Consider the following 24146-nt stretch of genomic DNA (forward strand, 5'->3'; position numbering starts at 1 on the left):
ACTGGACCCCTGAAATGTGGCTTTCATGACCATTTGCACAACTCATGACCATTCGTGAGTTTAATCTAATTTAATTTAACTGCACTACATATCGTACCAAGGCATCAGCAAGGCCAGTAAATCCTGTACTTTGTTCTTGATGTTACATTCTCGCCAGCAGGCTAGTAGTGAAAGTTGAAGTGAGTCATAAAGAGTAGATGGTGTTTTCTTATTGTTTTCTTCTGGAATAGAGGCATACCATTATCACATGATATGAACACAATGAATTAGGGAAGCAAACAATCAGGAAAGTAACATGGATTTCTAGTCATCGTTTTCAGATGTTTTCAGATTTCCCTGTCCATGTTGAAATGCAAAGTTTTAAAATGAAAATGGGGCCAACAGCATTTTTAAATTGTTTCCATTTCAGTAGCTCTAAAACACCAGAGTAGATGAGAGGCACAAACTTAAGAAAAGTGTTTTGAATTCAGATCAATCCGGCATAGTGTAGACATGGCCTTAGCTCCTCCCACAGCTGCTCATCAATTAACAAGACACTCAGGTGTCAGACTACAGGTTAAGAGTCGGACACTGGCCCCGGCTGTGGTGCGACTGGCTGGGGCACCTGCACCGTACAGGCGACCCGGGTTCGATTCCCACCCCGTGGTCCTTTTCGGATCCCACCCCCACTCTCTCTCCCACTCACTTCCTGTCATTCTCCACTGCCCTGTCTGATTAAAAGCTTAAAAATCCCCCCTTAAAAAAAGGAAAATCTACAAGAAGCCATAGTCTTTGTTCCTGTGAAAATCTTTTTCAATTTCAGATATACATACAGAAGAGGTGTTAAGTTCCTTGTGCTTTACATAGGTGATATCCCACAGTGGCCAATCAACAGCCAAGTCTTACCATGTCACAACATGATGTGGGATATTACAACAACAAAAACAACAACAACAAGTTGGAGGGCATGCATGTCCAGACCTCAGGTCAAAAGGCTGACATCACAAATTCCAACTTAATTGGTCAGGTTGTTTATTAATTTGTTTTGAATTGTTTTCGAAGTACAGATGTGTATATAACCACCAAAACATATTCTACATATCCAGCAGTGGATTCTCATAGACCCCTATAGAGGAAGAGACTGCAATCTTATACCCTCATCATGACCTTCAAAGGGTGAATACTCTTAGGAAGGCAAGTGCAATGTCAACTACTCTTGTCCTTCTATCTGTGATGCTTTTGATCCTTAAAGGCAGAGTGTAGTCTCCTATCCACACACACTTTTACAAGTTAAGCCTTTGACAGGGAGAATGGAATCTTCTACCCCCATGTACTCCCCCCTTGTCGGACTCTCTGATCCGTAGCAGGCAGAGTGTCATGTCAAGGTTTTTGTGGGTGTCTGTGTAGATGCGTCCTCTCTGTCCCTGACACAAACATAGGCGCGCACACACACGCATACACACACACACACACACACACACACACACACTGTAAAGATGTGTTCTTCGGTGACTGAGTCTATTTCTTGCTGTAAGGTCTGTCACTAGAAGTAGACAGCCTGCAATCCACACACACACACACACACACACGCACACACACGCACACACACACACACATACACACACAAACACACACACACACACTGGTAGGAGACAGGCTACATCCTGGCCCTTGACGGGTTATTAGGTTTGGCTGTGCGGCTCAGGCTCCTAATTAGTCCTCTCTGATAAGGAGTAATTTAGCTGCAGTTATCCTTGCCGCTCCACCGCACTGAGAGAGAAAAAAACACACTGCCTCCAACGCCTAATGGAAATCTTTCAGGGACAAAAAGCTACACAGTGGATAAAGGACAAGGCAATTCTTCTCAGAGTCTTTTTCATCTTTTCAGGGAAAAATACCAAAAGCCCATTCTGACCAATGAGACAGACATACATGACCTAGCACCGACATAAGTGGATATAGAATAGAATACATATGTTGATGTGTGCTATTTAAATAACTACATCACTGAGTTCTGTCTGTGACGTGTGTTTTGTTGTGTGAAAGCTCTGATCCACCGTGTCATGATACCATGGAAAGCTCGTTCTGGCACTCAGACATTATTTTCAAGCTTGAATGTATTCTTTTTTTTTAAAGAATGTATTAACATAAAATCACAGTCTATTCTACTTCAGTGTAATGTGTCAGACTACCATGGAGGTTACAGAGAAACCTGGTTCATTGTTTAAATTCCATGTCAGCTTGATGTCATTACTCATTTCTCCACCGCAATTTCTATATCTTGACAGAGTCTATTTCCTCTTGTATGTGTATTTTGCTGTATATTGAGTTCTGTTTGCTGTTTATTTACTTCAGACTACAGTATGTACTGTGTGTGAGTATTGAGAATCAATCTACTTAACTCAGGCTGCAATAATATTACACTTGAGAGTGGACGCTACATTTCTGTTGCACAAACGTTTTACCAAGAGAGCCCCAGAGAGATGCTCAGTGTGAATTATTCACAATGCTAATCAATACTTCAAATCAAATCAGAGAATCTATTCACCTTCAATTTAGCAATAAACCCCAATAGGTTGTAAGCTCCAGGGATATTAGAACAGCGAAGGGCCATAGTTTGGTTCGATGCGAAGCGAAGTGCATAAAACCAGTCTACAAAAGGGGAAAACCAGTGGAGTCTACCTCTACCATTTCAAAGTAGAGAGGGTCGGTTTTGTTGTCATAGCACCAGTCTGCAGTAGAGAGGGTTAGTTTCGTGGTCAAAGCACCAGTCTACATTGGAGAGGCTACATTGCCTCTACATATCTACATTGCCCATTATCAGCAACCATTCATCCAATGTTACAAAGGCACATTTTGTTTACTTATCTGATATCATTTTAAAATGCTAACTGGGAAAACATTGGAGAACCCTTTTGCAATTATGTAAGCACATAATCTAATCTGAAAACTGCTGCCTTGATTAAAAAAACAATGCAACTGATCTCAACTGGTATTCTGTCTAATGGAGTAGAATGGAAATTTCTAAGTGACCCCAAACTTTTGACCGATAGTGTACCTCATGGCAAAATGGTCTGCAGCACGCTTGATTCCACTGATGCACATAATCAGGTGAGTGTGTGTTGTATCAAAGATACTGCTGGTTTCAACTAGGAGGCTATAGTTGTCCAGGCACTGAGTAACAAAGACTCCCTATTTCTGATGCACAACCTTGTAAAGGTTGCATCAGTGGGTAACACTGCAGCACGGCAAATGGTGGGTCCATGAGAGTCTGAAAATAGAGCGTGTTTATGGTGGGTAATATGTGTGTAGACATCAGTGGATATTGAAGAGACCAGCAGCATTCTTCATCATTCTTGACCTACTGTGAGCCTCCCATCAACCTCTTGGCTCTGCCTCTTATCCTGTAATTTATACCAGTCTGTGCAGCCAAAAGTGTGTGTCTGTGTGTGTGTGTGTGTGTGTGTGTGAGAGAGAGAGAGAGAGAGAGAATGTGTGTATGTCTATGTGAGTTTGAGTGTGTCTGTGTATGTGTGCATACGTACGTCTGTCTGTCTGTGAGTGTATGTGCGCACATAAGATTGTTCTCGGTTGTGTGTGTGTGTGTGTGTGTGTGTGTGTGTGTGTGTGTGTGTGTGTGTGTGTGTGTGTGTGTTGGTGCAGCTGTGCATGCATTTATGCATTTGAAAACTATGAAACAACTGCACACGCGCCTATTTGTAATTCCAATAAGCACTCTTAATTCTGAATGAGAGAGAAGGAACAGAATGGGGAAAGAATTGAAAGGGGGAGGGAGAGATGGAAAGAGGGAGAGATGGAAAGAGGGAGAGAGAGCTGATAAAAAGAGGGCGAAAAACAGTTTCAATGTCTCTGTGGAGTGATGGTCCATGAGGAAAGGAGAGATTTGTGTGAACCTGATATAGCTGAATCGCCACAATCTGGCTCTGCAGATAATAAGGTCTATCTTTACAGTCTACTGCCTCACCAACAAACACACACACACACATGCACACATGCACGCACGCAAGCACACAAGCACACACGCACGCACGCATGCATGCACGCACACACACACACACACACGCATGCACACATACACACACACACACACACACACACACACACACACACACACGTGTGCGTAAGCTGACACACTGACACAAACACACACATATGCCCACATGAACCAGCACAAACACACACACACACACACACACACACACACACACACACACACACACACACACACGTGCGTACGCTGACACACTGACACAAACACACACATATGCCCACATGCACCAGCACAAACACACACACACACACACACAAACACACACACACACACACACACACACAACAGGAGTTGCATTACAGTGTTGATACAAACATAACAGCTCATGAATACTTCAACGGAAATGCTGAGCATTTAAGACTTAATTAGGTCAGCTCATCCAATCATCATCACATCAAAATAAACGTGATATGCACAAAGCAATTATGTTCATTCCTCTGAATCAGTCATCTGCTTATTCTATTATGTCTTCATATGTGGTCATTATGGCCTGTTTAAGCTATATAACCTCAGCTTCCAAAAACATCCCTGATCCATCCAGAACAATATATTAGACCATGCACTGAACATACACATGAATGCATACAAGAAATCAGAACCAGTATGTGTGTGTGTGTGTGTGTGTGCTTATAGGTCAATGATTGTCCTTCATATTATCATGTTGTAATTTAATTTTATATTGTAGGAAAATGTCTGTATCCACCTCACTTCTCTCTTTCTCTCTCTCGCTCTCTCTCTACTCTACTTTCTACCATTTAAACTCTCTTTCCTTTTTTGTGGACACACACACAAGCACACGCACACGCACACGCACACATACGTAATTCATCTTAGCTGGAAGTCTACTAGAAAAGTTCAGGTACTGGATCAGTAGCTGCACGCTTAGCGCCCCCTGTGGACACACAAAGAAGTAAGGGGGGTCAGTGGTGACCTTCAGGTTCGTTTACCTATTCACTTCCTCACCTACTCAGCCTCCCCTTTAACATATATTTCAGATGGTGGTGGCATTTCTTATTTTACATTGCAGCTTGGTATTTATTTACCCTAAAAGTGCAGGTCGCAACAACGGAAAAAGATTGGTAACATTTGAACAGCCAATCACATAGCCTCCTTAGTGTTCTGAGATCTAGCTTATGGTTTAGTCTGAGCCATAGTTGTTTTCTGTTGACAGAGCCAGAACTGTTATTACCACAGAACCACAGAAGTATTACCACAACACACGCACATACAGAATAGACAGCTTAAAATGAGACAACCAAACAAAAATTGAAATAAACTATAGAAAACACAACTTGATGTCCTTAAACTAAATTAGTTGGTAGTAGAACTGATAAAAACAAAAGTATAAAAGCAATATGGCACTCATGATCTATGATCTATTCTATTATAGAATGCTCAATCTGTTCTCGACAAAAAACAAAAAAAACTACATTCCCCAGTCTTTGTCTATGGCTGGACTCTTTCATGCTCTTAAAAAAGAGAGACAGTGATTGCTGGCTGGTGTGACCTCAGTACTAAGGTTGCAGTAAGGGAAGCGGCCGTGTTCTTGTGTAGATGAGTCATTTACTGTAATCCACACTGCTGTTTATGGGTGTATAATGAGGCAAGGGCTTTCCTCTGCACAGCTATGAGGCTCCAATAATGATCAATCACCTATGGCTAACATATTTCTCTTCCTCTCTCTCCCCCTCCCCCTCTCCCTCACACACACACAGATTTTTCACACACACAAAGAAAGAGAGCTCACTCTGTGTGTGTGTGTGTGTGTGTGTGTGTGTGTGTGTGTGTGTGTGTGTGTGTGTGTGTGTGTGTGTGTGTCTCAAGTCAGCTCCAGTGTGTGAGGCTGTTTAATTAGGAGGTGATGTGCTCATTAAAAATGACAGGTGAGTCGTCTAGGCAAGTATTTCCATAAGAAAGGCTAAGCATTCAATTAAAGGTGACTACAAGTCCCATGATGCCCAATGTTTGACAGTAATGGGTATAAGACTGGAGGTACAAGCAGTGGAGTCAGATAAGGGAACATTGAAAAATGCAGGAATAAAATTTACATTTAAAATACACGCACACATACACACACACACATACGGACGCATGCAAACACACACACACACACACGCTCACACACATGCACTCAATCTGTCTGATGTTCTGGGCACTTAAGGCAGACATATTCATATTTAAGATGTGGAAATAAATAATGTAAATACACTCCATGTCTTCCTCACTGAAAAAGTTATTTGCACATCTATATATAACTTAGAAAGGTCTCATTAATTTAGCTCCAGATCACAGCTCTTCTCCTGTGCAACCAACTCACCATACCCTCAACACAACTTTCTATTTCATCTGATGACTGTTACTTATATACTATCATGGCATAGGGTCTGTACATCATATATTATGCAATCCAAACACAACTACAACAAATTACCATTTGTTTTTAAAGATTAATGCAGTGCATTATTACAATATACCTAAGCTCTTTTAAAATGTACTTGATCTCTGTTAAATCAAATCACACTGTACTGCTATTAGCTTATCATTGTGGTGCTATTTTCTTTTATTGCAATGTACTGCTACTTTGCCATTATACTGCTACTTGCTAACTAATACTACCACTACTACTACAACTACTACTACTAATACTATACTACCAATACTACTATAACTACTACTACTACTACTAATACTAATATAATGAAGGGGATAATGTATAGAACCGGGTCATTACTGGGAAAACTAGATGTACCGCAGAGCGGTACAAAATATGACCACCGTCCAGTCCAGCACATGTTTTCCACAAAAATAAGTCATGCTAAAAGGCATATATGACTCTAACTAACTGAATTGCATTATGCACACTCAATTCTCACTGGTATCTGCTAGACAACAAGTACCAAAACATGATTAGTTCATAGATTTCACATGTAAAATACATTTTATACAACGCCACCCCATCTTGCCTGTTCATAATTCTGAGAAATTCTTGAATTGTGTGCATGTGTGCGTGTACATGTTTATGTGTGTGTGTGGGTGGGTGGGTGGGTGTGTGTGCGTGCATGTGCATGTACTTGTGTGTTTGCCTGTTTATGTGCCTGTGTGTGTGCATGTGCTTGCATGCGTATATATGTCTACTGTGTGAGTATGTGTCATAATGAGGGATTACTGTGAATGTATGTGTGTGCGTGTGTATCATTTATGCACATGTGTGCATATGGAATGGGTTTACATGACCCTGGAGGCAAACATAATGGAAAAATTGGTCATCCTAGGCCCTACGGTTCTCAAGATATTCACAGAAAACTGTGTCTGCCCTACCCTCCTTTCGGGGGGTCCAGTCCAGCGGGGGGGCTACAGATCAAAACGAAAAATGATGGTTCCATGCTATCCATGTGGGGTTACATGCCCACCAAGTTTCGTGTACCCTGGTCTTTCAGTGTCTTGGGAATCCTTGTTGGTGTACGGTCACTAAATGTACACATAAATTATTTTACTGTAAGGCCCCCCATGAACGAAAGTCCACGAAACTTGGCATGTATTCGGAGAGTGTCATAATGATCCTACACTTTCAATTTCATGCAGTTTTGACCATGTCAGCCAGAGATATTGTGATGAAAACACCTAATGTTTTGCTTTTTCATTTTTAACTAGGTGGTGCTATACATGAAATAAGTGGTAATGGGATAGGTTGACATGCCCCCTTAAGACCAACATACAAAAAAAAGGTGGACCTCCTAGGCCCTACGGTTCTCGAGATATTCACAGAAAACTGTCTCCGGCCACCTACAGGCCAGTTGGTGTATAGTAATATAAATTAATTTATTGTGTGGCCCCCCATGAACGGAATTCCACGAAACTTGGCGTGCATTCAGAGGGTGTCATAATGATCCTACACTTCCAATTTCGTGCAGTTTTCGTGCAGTTATAGTCGTATAATACTACTTTAATACTACTATACATACATACTACTATACAAATACTATTACCGGTACTACTATGACTAATACTAGCTTGATGAAATGCACACACTTCTGTTACCACACTAGACAGAGAACTCCCATTGGGTCTGGTCTGTTGAGACAACATAGAAGCCAATCTATTCTCAATCCTCTCTCTCTCTCTCTCTCTCTCTCTCTCTCTATTTCTCTCTGTCTGTCACTTCTTTTCCTATCGCACTGCATGAATATGAATGTGAAAGAATGTATGAATATCAGTGCCATACTCATACTGCATTCAAATATTCTCCGTTACTGTGCCATCGTGTCTTGGAAAATGCATTATAAGGGTTTGCTAGCTACTCTGCCAATGGACAGCAGCTTCACTTCCTAACAGGATAGACTGCTGGATGAGTTGATGTAATATTTTAGCACATACACAAGATCAGCTCAGCTTACACACACTGCTTTTTAATATAAAGAGACTTATCTAGCACATTCTCATAAGATCATTTTAAATTAACAAGAGTTTATTTTAAGACAGAGAGAGAAAGAGAGAGAGAGAGAGAGAAAGAATGTTCCCCTCCACCAAATATATCCATACCCCGTAACATTGTACAGTGAGTGATCTTCACAATCAAACTGCATACAAAATAGGCCTGACCAATGGATCTCTCTCACTCCCCGATCCGTCTTTTACTCCGCTGAAGGGTTAGACTAGGTACAATAGTCTCAGCTGCTCACAAAAAAATACCCTTCCCCAGAAGAAACAGTTCTAAGAAGGCATATCTCCAATAAGTCTGTGGTAGTAGAAAGTAGTAGATGCTCTCTTCCATATGTTCAAGACAGACCCAGTGTCTGTCATACTCTCTCTCTCTCACACACACACACACACACACACACACACACACACACACACACACACACAAAGCGTCTGTCAATCTCAATCTACAGCTCATTCTCTCAGACCTTACAGGCCGATTCCACAACTCTCCCCATTCCCATCTTGTCAGAAGGTGGAGTGAAGGCAGAAACCCTCCTCAGGTCACATACACCTGCCACAACCTTCCACTGCCCCCACCCCCCCACACACACACACACACACACACACACACACACACACACACACACAAACACACACACACACACACCTCCTGTCCTATCTCATCTGATGGTGTCTTGCATCTCTAACAATCCTGTCTCTCCCCAGTCAGGCTCCCCACAGGCAGTCGATTTCCAAGCTCTGTCCGCTCTTCCTCTCTTCCCTCACAGCACACAATCAATTCAGCCATTTATTGCCACTAACACACACACACACACACACACACACACAATGTGTGCATTCTTTTGCATAAGGCTCCAAGTGAGAGATGTCAGTCATCTGCTTGGGACCTGGAAGTGACATCACATCAGAAGGAAGTGTCACAGTGTTCTTGGCTTTGTCTTGGGTGTACAGGAATCAAGAAGCAATGCTGACAGACTAAAGAGGCTGTGGAACTGTCAGGAAGGATGAAGTGCTTCAAGTGCTTTTATTGTTTCACACACACACTTTAACAATTTAACAAACTCTACTCACATAGGGCTCAGACCAAGCCTGCTGATTCATTGACCAACCAAAGTTGGTCCGACTCCACTACAGTATGCCCCCTTCCAGCTTGCAAGTATTTGTCTTTTTCCGGTTGACCTATTATGTCACAGACCAAAACCACTGACAAACCATTTTGGACCGCTTTACAGCGTTATGTACGCTTCATTTCTTATACAAATGAGATGTACGCTACTCCTTGGTAATATAGGGCCCTATGATTTCCGCAATGCGGAAAACGCAAAAGGAATCATGGAATCTACACATGAAAACGGAATTCTCTTATAGACATAGAATTGCACAGAATTTGCAGATATTCTGTTGACTCAAAAAATAAAACGGAATTTGGAAAATAATAAAAACGGATTTCATAGGGCCCTAGTAACAGTGTTATCCAAAGACAGCCACTTCTTCTGTTACTTCTGAGTCATGACATCTAGGAATAATTTGCCTACCAACCGCATTATCTATGTTAGTCCAACTTTCAGAAATTCGATTCAGTACAATTTCAGTCGGATTAACATGTTTACATGTATTTAATAAGTCCGGATTTAGTAGGACGAACACAATAATTTGATGTTTTCTAACGTCATGTAAACAGACTGACTGTGAGCTTTATCCTTAGAAAAAAGACTACAATCTCTTTGCTCTAAGGTCCCTATCTCTCACCACTCTCTATTTCTCAACCACACTGACACCTTCTTACACTGACACCTTCTTTTCTCCACTGTTCTTGCGCTGTCTTTTGTCATCTTTTTGTTTTACCAAGCTAAACTTTTCCAACCTTGTTATTTATCTGAAGAATTTACTTTCTTCTTTCTTTTATTTCTCCTCTATCTGTCTCATCCTCTCATGTATTCAATCTGTCATTCCTCTTTGCAGTTTTTACAAAACCTTTCCAAATGTGTTATGAATAGGCCTTTTCACACAGAGATCACGCTAAATTTGCGGGAAGAGGGGATGTCTTTTTGCCTTCTTTTTGTGTCTGAAAGCGAGGTGAAAATTTGCCGGCCTGCTGATCTGTTCACATGATGCGGAATTTTGGGGAGCCAGGAGGCAGGATCAGCTATAGTAAATTAAATTGTGACGTGCAACAGGGGGCGTGTAGAGTGATAGTCATAGGCCTTATGTGCGTGGGCCTTTAGATACAGCAGGTGTTGATTTCAAAAACCATGGCGGGAGAACCGACTGCAGTTTGGTTAGCTTGCATTTGCTTTGCTGTTGCTGTTAGAATGTTACATTTTTGCGATAGATGTCTTCAGACAATAAAACGTAATTTGACAGGGAAATTGAAGAGCAGAGTTGCCCCTTGCCTTGGCCGTACAATGTACTGTGCGTACAATTTATTCATTCAATATTACAACAATAAAAATAGCTTGTGTACTGTCTTAATTGAAACATGCTTCGCGCACAAATGATAGCCTAGGGCAAAGAGAATGGACATCTTAACATAAGGATATATTAGAAGATGATGATTGGTGTAAACTTTGTCACACGACGTGATAAGCAGTTCTTTAAAAACGCAACGTTCCATTCAGTCATAAATCATTCAAGCATAGGCCTAGTGCTCGTCATGAAAAGAAAACAGCAGCTTAAAGGAGAATTCCGGTGTGATATTGACCTAAAGTGTATTGAAACATGATACCGAGTGTGAACGTATGTCTCATAGCCCATCTCGGCTTGTCCCCTGCACTCCAAAAATCTGGCTTAGTTAGCCGATGCTACCAACAGCTTTTTCAATAGTGGTGCTTCGGCATCGGGCTAGCCATGCAAATAAATCACTGTTTTACACCCATTTACGAGGCTCAATGTATCTCCACACTTCATTGGTAGACTTCCGAGGGCCCTGACATTTAAAACGAGACATTGAGAACTTTGAAAAAGCACTGGTAGTTTACTTACAAGACGATTTATACAGACAGTATCTTCACGAAGTTTAGCGTTTGCAGCCATCTTGAATTTAGTCACGATAAGTTGAGCAACAAGTAAGAATGAACAGGTATGATAAGGGATCAGATTCCATAAATAATTCAGTGGAAATGCATGGATTCCAGTTGCTGCTACTGGAAGAAACTGGAATCCATGCATTTCCACTGAATTATTTCATCAGACTTTGGAGTGCAGGGGACAAGCCGAGATGGGCTATGAGACATACGTTCACACTCATCAGTATCATGTTTCAATACACTTTAGGTCAATATCACACCGGAATTCTCCTTTAATATTTTTCAGGTGTTTAACAGTAGGCCTAGGCGCACTGTTAGCAGTTATGCCGAAGGCAGTGAGATTATTAGGCATTGCATCCTGTCACTCAACATTGCAGTTCGGGTTGATAAGATTCAGTTAATGCGAGTATGGATCGTCTCAAAGTTTGGGACAACCAAACAGCAGTGTAGGCAAAGCAAATCCTAATTGTTAGGTTACCAATAGCTGTCTTTTCTCTAGGCCTGGGCCTATCGGAAACCGCGACATAAGCACATTGGTTTCTTTTTTCTTTTCTTTCTTGTTCGCGTGTTGGATAGTGAAGCGATAATGCATTTAAAGCATCATGTGAGCCAGAGCCGATTTGGCCAGAACTGCTGCTCTGTAAAGGTATTTCTGTCCCACCCAAATTTGCTGAACTACTTGCTAAGTAGCCTATTCATCACATACATCACATGTATCACACTAAAGAGCTTTTTCTCAACCTTTAAACGATGTTAGTGGTTAGTTGTTGTGGTAAACGGTTCGCGAGAAAAGTAACTTTAATTTAATAATATTTTTTTTGCGCCCATCTCCCTACCCATTCATCTTGGTGGAATACTTCGCGAACTTTCCCTCAACACCATACAACACCATGACAAACCATATATCAGAATAAACAGCAGACCTTACCGAACATGAAGGTGTAAAGCATTCCCCTGCACAGTTAGCCATTCCAGAGTAATCCGGTTTTAAATTTGCAGCAATGTCTTTATCTCCAACTTTGCAGTTCCTAATGTGTTTCAATTGTTCAATAAGTCTACATGATTTTATAACAGGCCAAATACAAAAGAAATGTTACAAATATCGCCTAGATAAGCATTACAATCAGAGGATATAGCCTACATATAGGGCAGACAGACGCTCATGAGTTCATGCTTTGTTTTATCGCTGGATTTTAAGATAGCCTATTATGGCAACTGATTGCATTATACAGTCAACTCTAGCAGGCATTGAATGACTGGAGACTTTGTGAATTTATAGATTGACATAATGTGCTGTCTCTGCGATTGCTGCTTTTGATCAGTTAGATTTATTTGCAATCTCCTGTGGTGGGCTGGACATAGCATTGAAATGCCCGCCCAGATTCCCCTTTCCGCCTTGACCAATTTACACTGGTGGCGGAACGAAAACACTCGGCAAAATGTCTAGGGGGCTTGGTAGTAAATTTGGCGAGACACTTTGTCCCGCCGTTCCGCCTCGGTCTATGTGAAATGAGCAGTCGTTCCGCGATTCTGGTACATAAAATCGCGGCGATTTTGCCAGTGTGAAAGGGCCTTATGTCTCGGTGAAATCACTTTCTTTCTGCTTTGTTTCCATTGTTTAGTCTCTCTCTATCTATTTCTTTCTCTCAGACACTCAAAGGAGCATCCAAACAATAAACGCCTCACACCCCCGCTTCACTCACATACACACACACACACACACACACACAAACTCACAAAAATGAGACACACACACATACACGCACGCACACGCACACACACACTGCTGATCAGACACTCTGTGCTGAGACTAGTGACTGGTTAACCACTGGATGATGTAATGATGATAAACAGATGATTGACAAATCAACTGAGGCGATTTGATGGACCCACGGTGCCCTTTAACCAATTAGGCCATCTAACACTGAGTCATAGGAGCAGTAGCAGGGGGTGTGTGTGTGTGTGTGTGTGTGTGTGGGTAACGGAAGGGGGCACAGAGTAGGATAAGCAAAGCCAGAGGGGGGGCAGAGAAAGGGAGGGGGGCAGAGGTAGAAGAACAGAGAGAGGGAGTGAGAGAGAAAGAACAAGAGAGGAACAGAAAGAGGGAAAGAGAGGAACAGAGAGGGTGGGAGAGCGAAAGGAAGAGGAAGAGGAAGAGAGAAAGAGATAGGGAGAGAGAGGGAGGGAGTGGAGGCTGATTAGGAAGCTCTCTCATGTTTCCACATGACTCCCTGGCTACATGACAGCACATCAGAGCCCAACTCTGTCTCTGTGTCTCTGCCTCTGGCTTCGGAAGCGCCTCCTGCTCTGCTTGCATTAGCCGCTTCTAAAAACTTGCCTCAAAAGTGTTTTTTTGTGTGAGTGTGAAATGACATTTATGTGTGTGTGTGTGTGTGTGTGTGTGTGTGTGTGTGTGTGTGTGTGTGTGTGTGTGTGTGTGTTTGTGTGTCTGCATTCTCACACTCACTGTTCATGTCCTCATTAAGCAAAACAAAGGCAAAACAAAGGGTGGCATTATCAGCAGAGGAAATAGCTTTCAGCTTTCCGTCAAAAGGGGAATTTCATTATTTATTCTAAGCAGAAATTTTCCAGCCTGGCGAGAATAACAGCCTTTTCCAAACAGACATTTCCAAAGGTACTGACATACTAAGGCCTAGTCCACACGTACCAAACCGATCTTTTTTTCCTCCGTCTTCCCTGGAACCGTATCAAGAATATTTGCGTCCAAACGGATCCATCTCAACACGACTCAACACGTTACTTCATACCCCAGGCCTATAGGTGGCACTGTTTCTTTACAGAAATTGACCAAAACTTGCGCTTTACAAACAGACAGAATAGGCTATGACGAAATGGCTAGTGCAAGGAAACCAGAATTGTTTGTGTGGACTGATGGTGAACTGTCAACTGTAGTCAACTGTAAAACTAATAAACTTTATTTTACGGTTTGTGAAGGGTGCAGTCCCGTCCTTTATTTGGCTAACGCAGGTAGGCCTACTAATGACCTTTACTTTCTTTGGTTGTAGGATAGTCCGTGATTCACATTAGTTTTGGCTATCACCGCAATTAGGCTACTAAACGCAAGGCTTACCCAAGTTCTAGGCTATTCTGTCGCCACATTTATAGTATTGCTATAAAACCTTCGTTAGTAACAGTCAATTTGCCTGCATCAAATCGCGCATTTGCATTCAGTGTGCTACCATCGGCTTAACGTGAGTTCTAAGCATCTTTGTATGCTTATATCTGAATTCACTCGACTGTGAATATGTTGTAAGACATGTAAAATAAATGAATCACAATGGCACTACGCACAAATTAATGTAGCCTAAACTTACACCGCACTTTCCTAATAGGCCTAACTTAAGTTCTCTCGCGTCACTGACAGTAGCTAGAATGCATAAAAAAACACCGGGAAAAACAGTGTTCAGTCATAAGCTATCGGCGCTGCGCAGAACCAGTTGTGATATTAATCTTAATCATAATCATGTGTAATCATAGGTAATGTCATGTATGAAAACTAGTATTGTTAGGCAATACTATAAGTGCAAGTCCAGGGCAGCTGAGGTGTGGCGATGACATCATCTATACGCAAGCAGGATGTGCGGTTTCGCTGTCTAAACGAATTCAAACGGGCTACGGTTTCAGATTTTTCCACTCTGGGACCGGGTTTTAGAAAAGTGCGGTTTCGGGCAGTGCGTTTACAGGATTCGTTTGGACGCTCGGCCAAGACGAAGCAAAACCTCTGCGTTGAACCTAAAAAGCGTCTCCGTGTGGACAGGCCCTAAGACACACTTTTTCTTTTTCAGAAATGAATAAATAGTGGGACCTAACTGTTCTATAACTCATTTTACATCCAACCGGTATGTACCAATAAAGCACAAGCAGAACGCCTTAGGACCTGCAATACAACAATAAAAAACTGCGTGAGATGTAGACACTTGTGCTCTTCTTCAGCTTGTAAAAACAGTACAGTATGTTCATGCAAGCAACGCCAAATTCCCACTTTCTGCCATGTTCGCTTAACTGTGCAATTATGAGCGAGGCAACTCTCTCACTCCACCTCCCCAACCCCCCTGACATCTTCTCCTCCATCCATACAACAAATCCATCACTAATACACCCAGAGACTTATCTTAATCATTATGGATACAGATCGACAAATCAGCCATTCACAAAGTGGCTTCTCTTCCTACACCACCAACAACAACGTTTTTGAAACAGACCAAACTTTCAATTATCATTAGTTTTCCAGTACAGAGAGATGGGCCCAGGAGCTTTCTGTGATTACAATTTGGATTACAATTCTGCAATCATGAAGCAGGTCTTGGGCCATTGGCTATAAAGGAACAATCAGAGGCAATGGAGTTTAAAGGGGAACTTGGCAACTATTTCAACGTAATAAACCCGTTTACAAATCATTCGGATGGTTAAATGACCTGTTCCGGTGAAAATGGTGACTTTCCCCGCTGCGTCTAGCGTCCCCAGGCGGAAAACCAACCTTGCAACATTGAGACTTACCGTCCCGGAAAGTGAAGTGAGAAACAAGAAACTCGTTTTAAATCGTGTTTCTTACCTTGTAACATCCACATAGTTCTGCCAAACTTATGCTAACCGTTCGCTAGCTTGTAAACAAATTCATGTGCTTTATCGTTACCTTTTCCCACAGTTTGAAATAGCATAATGCACAATTTCTCCAGCAGAGGGGGAAATCCTGCCAAGTTTCCCTTTAACATTAAACAACAGAACCTGAGGAGAAGGTTAACTGGTGTGTTTGTATGTGTGTGTGTGTGTGTGTGTGTGTGTGTGCACGATTTTCTACACTACTCCGTTCAACGCTCAAATAATTCTCTGCCTCGTACATATTTTGGCAGCTGTAGTATTGTAGAATGCAGAATTTATCTGAACACCAGCTGCAGGCAAAGAGAGTTGCCAGCAAGGTAAGAAAAGCTTGTAAATGTCCGTAAAGTTGGTGGTCATGGATAATTACACAGCTGATTTCTCACTGATTTCTTCTGTGCAAGGGTTCCAGGACATGTGATAGGAGCATGGCGAATCAGGGAGGGGAACGCAAAGAGAGTGTTTGCATCATCGTATTCAAAGTTTTTCCCGATTTCCCTGGTCACAGTAGAACACCGTGACTCAAATGTTATTGTGGCCAACGGTGTTTCCAAATCGTTTTGTCTCAGGGCCCAAGAAACCGCTAGAGTCATTAGATAAGAGGCATAGTCATGACAAAAGTGTTGCGGGCTCAAATGAAAATGAAAATGTTTTGTAGACATGTGGTCCATTTTTCTGTGAGTGGACATTGGCTGCCAGTTGGAACAGCCTAGTTTGCACTCCTCCACATTTGCCCCGCAGTGCTATTGTCCAGGGGTGCGTTTTCCAAATCCATAGTTGCTAACCTGTTAGCAAGTTAGTTGGTTGGCAATGGGAAATTCCATTGCAACCAACAAAGTTGCTAACTTAGTTAGCGACTATGCTTTTGGAAAACGCGGCCCAGCTTTTTGGGAAATTAGCTTATTTGCCATCTACCCCACAGTTAGATTAGAGTAAACAGAGATTAGAGGTGTGTGTGTGTGTGTGTGTGTGTCTGTCTGTCTGTCTGTCTGTCGGTCGGCCTCTGTGTGTGTGTGTGTGTGTGTGTGTGTGTGTATGTGGTTTGAGTGGTGAGAGCAGTGACTGACCTCATCAAATCTGACTTCATCTTCACAGTTCTCCAGCACACGCGAATAGAAAGGAAGACCTGCAGAACACAGCAAGCAGTCAGCAGAAACATCATACAACAACTCAAAGGTTACAATGCACATCACACACTGTCAAGATAAACAAGATAAACAAACAACTGTTGACACTGTGCATAATTTAAATGATCAAATTCTAGCACATCGCAGAAGTGAACAGACATCGGGTACTAATTTGAATGAAGTCTTAAATCTATCTAAAGCTAATTTAATAACTTTGCAAAATCCATTTTCTAATTTAAGACCACAGGCAAGACCTTAAAGGAGAATTCCGGCGATTTTTCTCTGTTTCTCGAGGTCACCGAGTACTGTCGGTACTGAAAAAAACCTGAAAACCTACTTTTACCTCTTTTGAGTTGCTGCAGCCAACAGTTACAGCTGCCAGGCAGCTACAAGGCTTCACTCTGGGGGCATGTTCATGAGTCCCTATGTTCATGCCCCCAGAGTTTAGCACTGTAGCTGCCTGATTGGTGAGTCCGTTCAATGATCCCACATGCCACAGTTATGCTATAGTTCATGCATGAGTACTTGTTAATAGATTTTGCACTTTCCCCACCATTTAAACTAGGGCCAAAGCTTTTATTTCCATAACAACCTATACTGTAGGCTATGCAGAGGGATTTACAGATAGATTAAAATAAGACAGAAAAGTACAATAATAGTAAACAGCCACTGACAAATTGAGCATAGTGTTGGTTCATACAGGGCAAGGAGTCAAGCTTGCATCTCAATGTGCAGTCTTTGTCACTGAGAAATTGAAATAAAAGAAAATGTTGATGTCTCATATGTAAGTCGTTTAACACACCAATCACCCCTCCACCACCTGACGACCTGATGCTACTGCATTTACAGTACACAACAGTCTCTTACATTAATAATCCTCTACAATCATAGACATTTACACAAGCTGTACAGTACGCTGGCCATAGATTTATAGTTTATCTTACATTATTGTGTTGATTCAAGCTACTCCAACAGATAAATTGGGTTTATTTATATATTATTTTAAATATTAAACATGTCTAATTTATATCATAAAGTCATTATTTCAGTTAAACACTATCCACAAAGCCTTGTCTTAGGTGAAAGGGGCTCATCCATTTTAATTTTTATCTCTAATTAAAATCCTCAAACACACTTGTTAGCGGACCTTTAATTAGACTTCTCTCTCTCTCTGTATGTGTGTGTGTGGGCTGTGTTTATCACCATCACAAAAGACCAGCTGAAGGCCATTTGAATGCTCTCTGCCTGAATAAACAGCACATGTGGACAGAGGCAAAGACAGACACAGGGCTTTATGATGATTTCCATCAAGACAGGGGATGAAGTCTGTCCTATACACACACACACACACACACACACACACACATCGTGCACACACAGACAAACAAACACAAACAAGAACATACAGTACACATACAAGAACATACAGTACACATAACACTGGACATACACACACACACACACACACACACACGCACACACGCACACACACACACACACACACACACACACATCACTGGAGGCACACACTACATACACACACTGGAGACATCTCAAGCACAAAGCCTTATCTGGAGCTGACAAGCACACAAGAGGAGGTGTCCAATGCACAGCACAGCAGCAAATTAACAAGGTTTCAACAGGTCAGTGGTGAATAAGAGAGAGTAAATAACATCCACACACACACACAAGCATGCACACAAGGCAAGCTCTCTCTCTCTCTCTCTCTCTCTCTCTCTCACACACACACACACACACACACATCATTCATTCACACAAGACATACAACCCGAAAGCATACAAGCTGCATAATGCAAACACCTGGGGTCATAACAATGCGGTATGCTGTTGAGTTTGAACACACCGCTGTGTGTGTGTGTGTGTGTGTGTGTGTATGAAGAGTATGTGTTTCATCACTTTCTCAGTTTGACAAATACATCAAAGAGCAAAGAGTTATTACTTATTTATAACTAAATCTGGAACAAACACAAACAGCACATTAAGATGGAATGGATCTGATGAAAATAAAAGTATTCTTCATCAGATGGAAATAAGCGTACGCTTCATCAGCAAGCCGATACTTTAGCTGATCATCTATAACATGCGAATAGTAAATAAATAAATGAGTAAATAAGCAAATAACTAATTAAGTACTGATTGGAATCCTCTATCTCTTCTTTTAAGACAACTTAGGAGGACAGCACAGGTCAGGTTCATAATTCATCTGCCACAAACATTAAAAAGACCAAGCTGAACTTACACTGAACTCCTCCACACCTTCTCCAACAATAACAAACTCCTCCACACCTCTGCCAACATAACAATTACACCTTGAGATTGTGGACCAGCTAACTTGCGCTAGAAGTCGGCTCTCCTCAAGGGCAAGCGTTAACAGCGAGGTACGTCAAGTTTTTGCAAGGCTCCATAGAAAACCGAGACCTGGGATACCTACAGTACATGCTGTCCTGGGGCCCTAATTTGAATGATGGGCCAAGTGCAAATTAACTAATTAACTGAAATGAACTAATTAAAGCTAATTTCATAACAAATTAAACTGATAACTAACTAATTGAATAACTAGATAAAATCTATTCGCTAGTTTAGAATCATGGGCAAGACATTGAAGCGCAAACATCGATGAGTCAACTCCGCTCAATGTTCCCATATAGCTGTATTTCATGCACAAAAACTTTGCTTGCTGAAAGACTTTGCACTTTGCCCACCAAACAAATTAGGGGTCCCGGACCTTGACTACCACAGATGCCTGTGAGAGATACGCTTACTGTGCATTAGCTGGAAAGAGAAGCGCACCAGCATCAGTGTTCTAAAGGAAGCAAACATCAACAGGGTTGTCACCGCCAGCTGAGATGGATACGGATGCCTGACAAACGTCTCACAAATCAGGTCCTCTACTAAGAGCAGGTCATCTACTAAAAATGCTGACCATCAAGGAACTGGAGGTCAGAAAAAGCATTGTTCCAAGGCATCAGGATTTGCTTCAAAACATACCAAATTCACAGCTGTAACTGGAAGAGAAAGTAAATTTTTTAGTGAAAGAGACACACTGTATGAAGACAATCTCCGACAGGCTGCCGGAGTCAAACAGCCCCAAAAGAAGGGAGTTTCCACCAGAAATGCTGCCTCACATTCTGCCCAGCTCTTCTCATCCTTGTCCACACTGCAGGAGAGTTTGTGGTTCTATAATTGGCCTCTTCAGCTCTCTGAAGACCCACAATAAGGCCCCCCCAGGAGGCCATCACACCATTACACTCGACTGCAAGTGGTCACTGATGATGTGTGTGTGTGTGTGTGTGTGTGTGTGTGTGTGTGTGTGTGTGTGTGTGTGTGTGTGTGTGTGTGTGTGTCAGTGTCTGTGTGTGAGTGTCTGTGTGTGTTTGTATATGTTTGTGCCTAAGAGACTGAGGAACTGAAGAGACTGCAAAGGGAGGTCCATAAAAGAAAAGAAAAACAGAGGGAAAGAAGAACTGTTGACATATCCATCTAATACTAGACTCCATCTACTGTATGTGTGCCTATGTCTTGTACAAACTAAAAAGCCCTTTCAGCTTTATGTGCATATGTCTTGTACAAACTAAAAAAGTCCTTCGATCCTAGAGACATTTCCACATTCCCTCCCCTGTCTTCCCTCTTCATCCTCAGTGTCTTAGTAAAGGGTTTAAGGAGTGTAAAACTGCCCTACGAAACAAATCGTACAGGCAGGAAAGACAGAGGCTTTTAACATGCAGAGTGAGACGAGTCAACGCTTTGAACAGCCCTCCCCAGTAAAGAGAGTAGAGAAGAAGAGAGCTATCTTTAGCTGGCCATGAGGTTGTGTTATGTGATTTTCATGCACAGCGTACCCCATTTCCCACAAGCCCCCCCAGGCAATAATACACACCAGACTAGTGAATAAGCCTATCGTTAAGTTTTCCGCCAAGTTGATATATCCTTCCTTTGATAATTACGAACAAGCCCGCGCGATCAACAGGGGGTGTTACGTAACGTTTGCTTCGCCTCATCCTGCTAATGACAACACCAGTGCATGGATGCTGGCCCACTTAAGAAACAGAGAGACACAACAAAAGGACTCCTCTCCATTAAAACCTCATAATAATCCTCCTCTCTACACCAGCGCTTGTAAAAGTAATACTGTTTAACGGTTTAGGGTGGCATTGATTAACTGTTGCTGCAATTCATTCCAACACGTTAGTTGTTTGGATGTTATGAGGGGCATTAATAAATAAAGCAAGTAGACAACATGGCATTTTTTTTTAACTCTCATGCATGATTCTCTCTGAAGCTGTAAATGGGATGATGCAATTGGCAGCTACCTGCACTCATAAAAAGCTCAGCGAAAGAGAGAAGGCTGGGAGGGCAGAGAAGGGAGGACAGGGAGAAAGAAAGAGAGAGAGATAGAGAGAGATGACAGAATGAGAGAGAGAGGATGAAAGAGAGAGAGAGACCACACAAAATTAAGACTAAAAACTAAGATCCCAAATGCTCACTTTAACTTCATTAACAGAACTTCAATGACAGAATCAACCATCTAGAATACAATTGTGTGTAGAACATTCAGAAGATTCTATTATAGAAAGTGAGGGAGAACAAAAGAAACTTTAGAGAACAGCTGATTCATAGAACTGACTGGAACGAATCAGACAATTATCTAACATAGCAAAAACGACACTAGATCTACTCCGAACTCAGAGGACATCTTAACAGGGAGAAAAACACATCACTGCAGCCAACACCACAGCATAGATTAGATAATGTAGATGTTTCAGGTCAACACAACCCATGATGTAATACCCACAGACCACAGACAGCAGATCTTTCGTTTGCTGATCTTCCTCTAGCAGAGCTGTACATGGGAGAAACTAAAGCAGCCTATAGTGTCAGCTTATTGACCTGTGTTCAAAACATTAACACAAACAAAAGCCTGAGGCAATCTGATCCTCATCCACCTCTCTCACTACAACATTTCTCTAACCGTACTGGTGTTGGTCCCCTGAGAACTGCTATAGAGCTACAGCTATTTCTTCAGTCCCTCAGGACCAAAGACATACTGAGACCCCAGCCAGGAAGCCTTTGCTCACAGAACAAAGCTACTCAGATCTACCACCTGTTTGCCACAAGAGAGTGTCTATTCCTTTATGTCTATGGACACAATCAGTGGATTTATGCCTGTACTGTTGTTGATGTCGATTTGCTGATATCTTCTAACTCATTTTGGCTGATAGCCAATACCAACATACACACTTTTTGATTTCCTTTAAGGGTCTCTCCTGTACCAGAATTAACCTATTGCTCTTATTGTGATAAGGCTGTTGCAGATACAGGCATAAAACTTTCTTTGTCATTCATTCGGCCTTTGATGTATAAATACATTAAGAAATGCAAACAGTCACAATAAGGAAATTGTTGCAACATGGTATAGATTTAAAATATGCAATTTGACATATAACATTTTCAAATAAAAACATTGATACACCTATATGAACAGATTTGTATGATGTTTCCTCTGAATCCCTATAGGTTATGCCGATGATAGTCTTGCAGATTTATCTGCAGAAATGTTCTGCCAATATCGATAATAAAATTTTTAAGCTGCTCATATCTACCAATATCGTTGTCCTACAGATAACATCCCTGGAGTAGGCCTTCGCTATGGCTAAATCTGATGCAGAAATCACTCTGCAGTTATTTTATTTTATAAGTGTTATGCAAATGGTGAAGAAATAGCAACGGTTGTGAATAGCCTCAGTACATCTTAGACCTGTCCTAATACACCTAGGCGTCAATCCCAATCAAGAACCATTTAGATCCAGGGTAACAGGAAGCATGACTGTAAGGATAATGCCTACCCCCCTCTGCCAAGAAACCTTTAGAGTTAATGTCCTTTAAAATAACTAGAGCTGAAAATACTGAGCTCTAAATGGCTTAGCCAGCATTCAGACAGCTGAATCGGGGGCAATTTCTCTGGCTGCCATAAAAATGGACTAAAAGTGTCCAGAGTACATCAATAAATATCTTCCCTATATGAAATGGTCAGTCATTTCCCACAGGTTATACAATTGGAATGGACAAGCTGCATGGTTCTCAACTTGTCAGTCATGTCTTTGCTTTCAATTAATTAGATCCTTCTGTTTCATTGTCTCCTGGTCTTACAGGGAGGCTACATGCTGGGGCAGAGTCAATTGAACGCTAATGGGCATAATGTACATGCTTCACCAAGTCTGTCCAACTAGTAGAATCAATATCATTGTAATGTTATATTAATGTCTAAATTCTTGAGGTTTGTCCTATACACTATGATGATACCCTCTACAGTCACCATCACTACGTTTGCAGAGATTCATTCATATACATCAACAGCATTTTTATCACATAGCATCTAAAGCCAAGTCAAAGGACAGACAGTGTAAAATGACACATGGAGGGCTGGGCAAAATGCCTAAAAACAATTTGTCTTAAAAATCCTATTTTATATGTTGGAAGTCAGAAAAGTAAATATTTGATATCCATCACACAACCATGCGATGTTGCTGCAACTGCCAAAGGCTGGTCACATGAAAAACAGACTTGAATAGGACTTTTTCCAAACTCTTGTAGTTAATAATGGCATAATAATTTATATTTCTCATTAATATGGAAAATTTACCAAAGCGATATCTCTTCCTTCTCGTTTAAGCTAATACCATATAGGCTACTGCTGCCTACATAATGCAATCAATGAAGACAACGACGCAGTAATAATTCTGTCAGCTATCAGGATTCGGACTCGTTTAGACGGGATTCCCTTTGTCTCTGGGGTTACAGTTTTCCTTCGTCACCGTGTTACCGCGGCACTGCGGAGAGAGGGGGGGGGGGTTCCCCAACTTCTCC

The 24146-nt window shown here is 41.7% G+C and overlaps 1 protein-coding gene across 1 annotated transcript in view; it reads right to left on the reverse strand.

Moving 5' to 3' along the window:
• LOC125299302 (otoferlin) overlaps window positions 1-24146 on the reverse strand; it is a 106828-nt gene that overhangs the window by 82116 nt on the left and 566 nt on the right. Inside the window, exon 2 of the mRNA XM_048250535.1 lies at window positions 17202-17260. Within this exon, the coding sequence (XP_048106492.1) occupies window positions 17202-17260 (59 nt within the window). The remainder of the gene's footprint in view (window positions 1-17201; window positions 17261-24146) is intronic.

Source organism: Alosa alosa, chromosome 8 (genome assembly GCF_017589495.1).
Source record: "Alosa alosa isolate M-15738 ecotype Scorff River chromosome 8, AALO_Geno_1.1, whole genome shotgun sequence".
NCBI lineage: Eukaryota > Metazoa > Chordata > Actinopteri > Clupeiformes > Clupeidae > Alosa > Alosa alosa.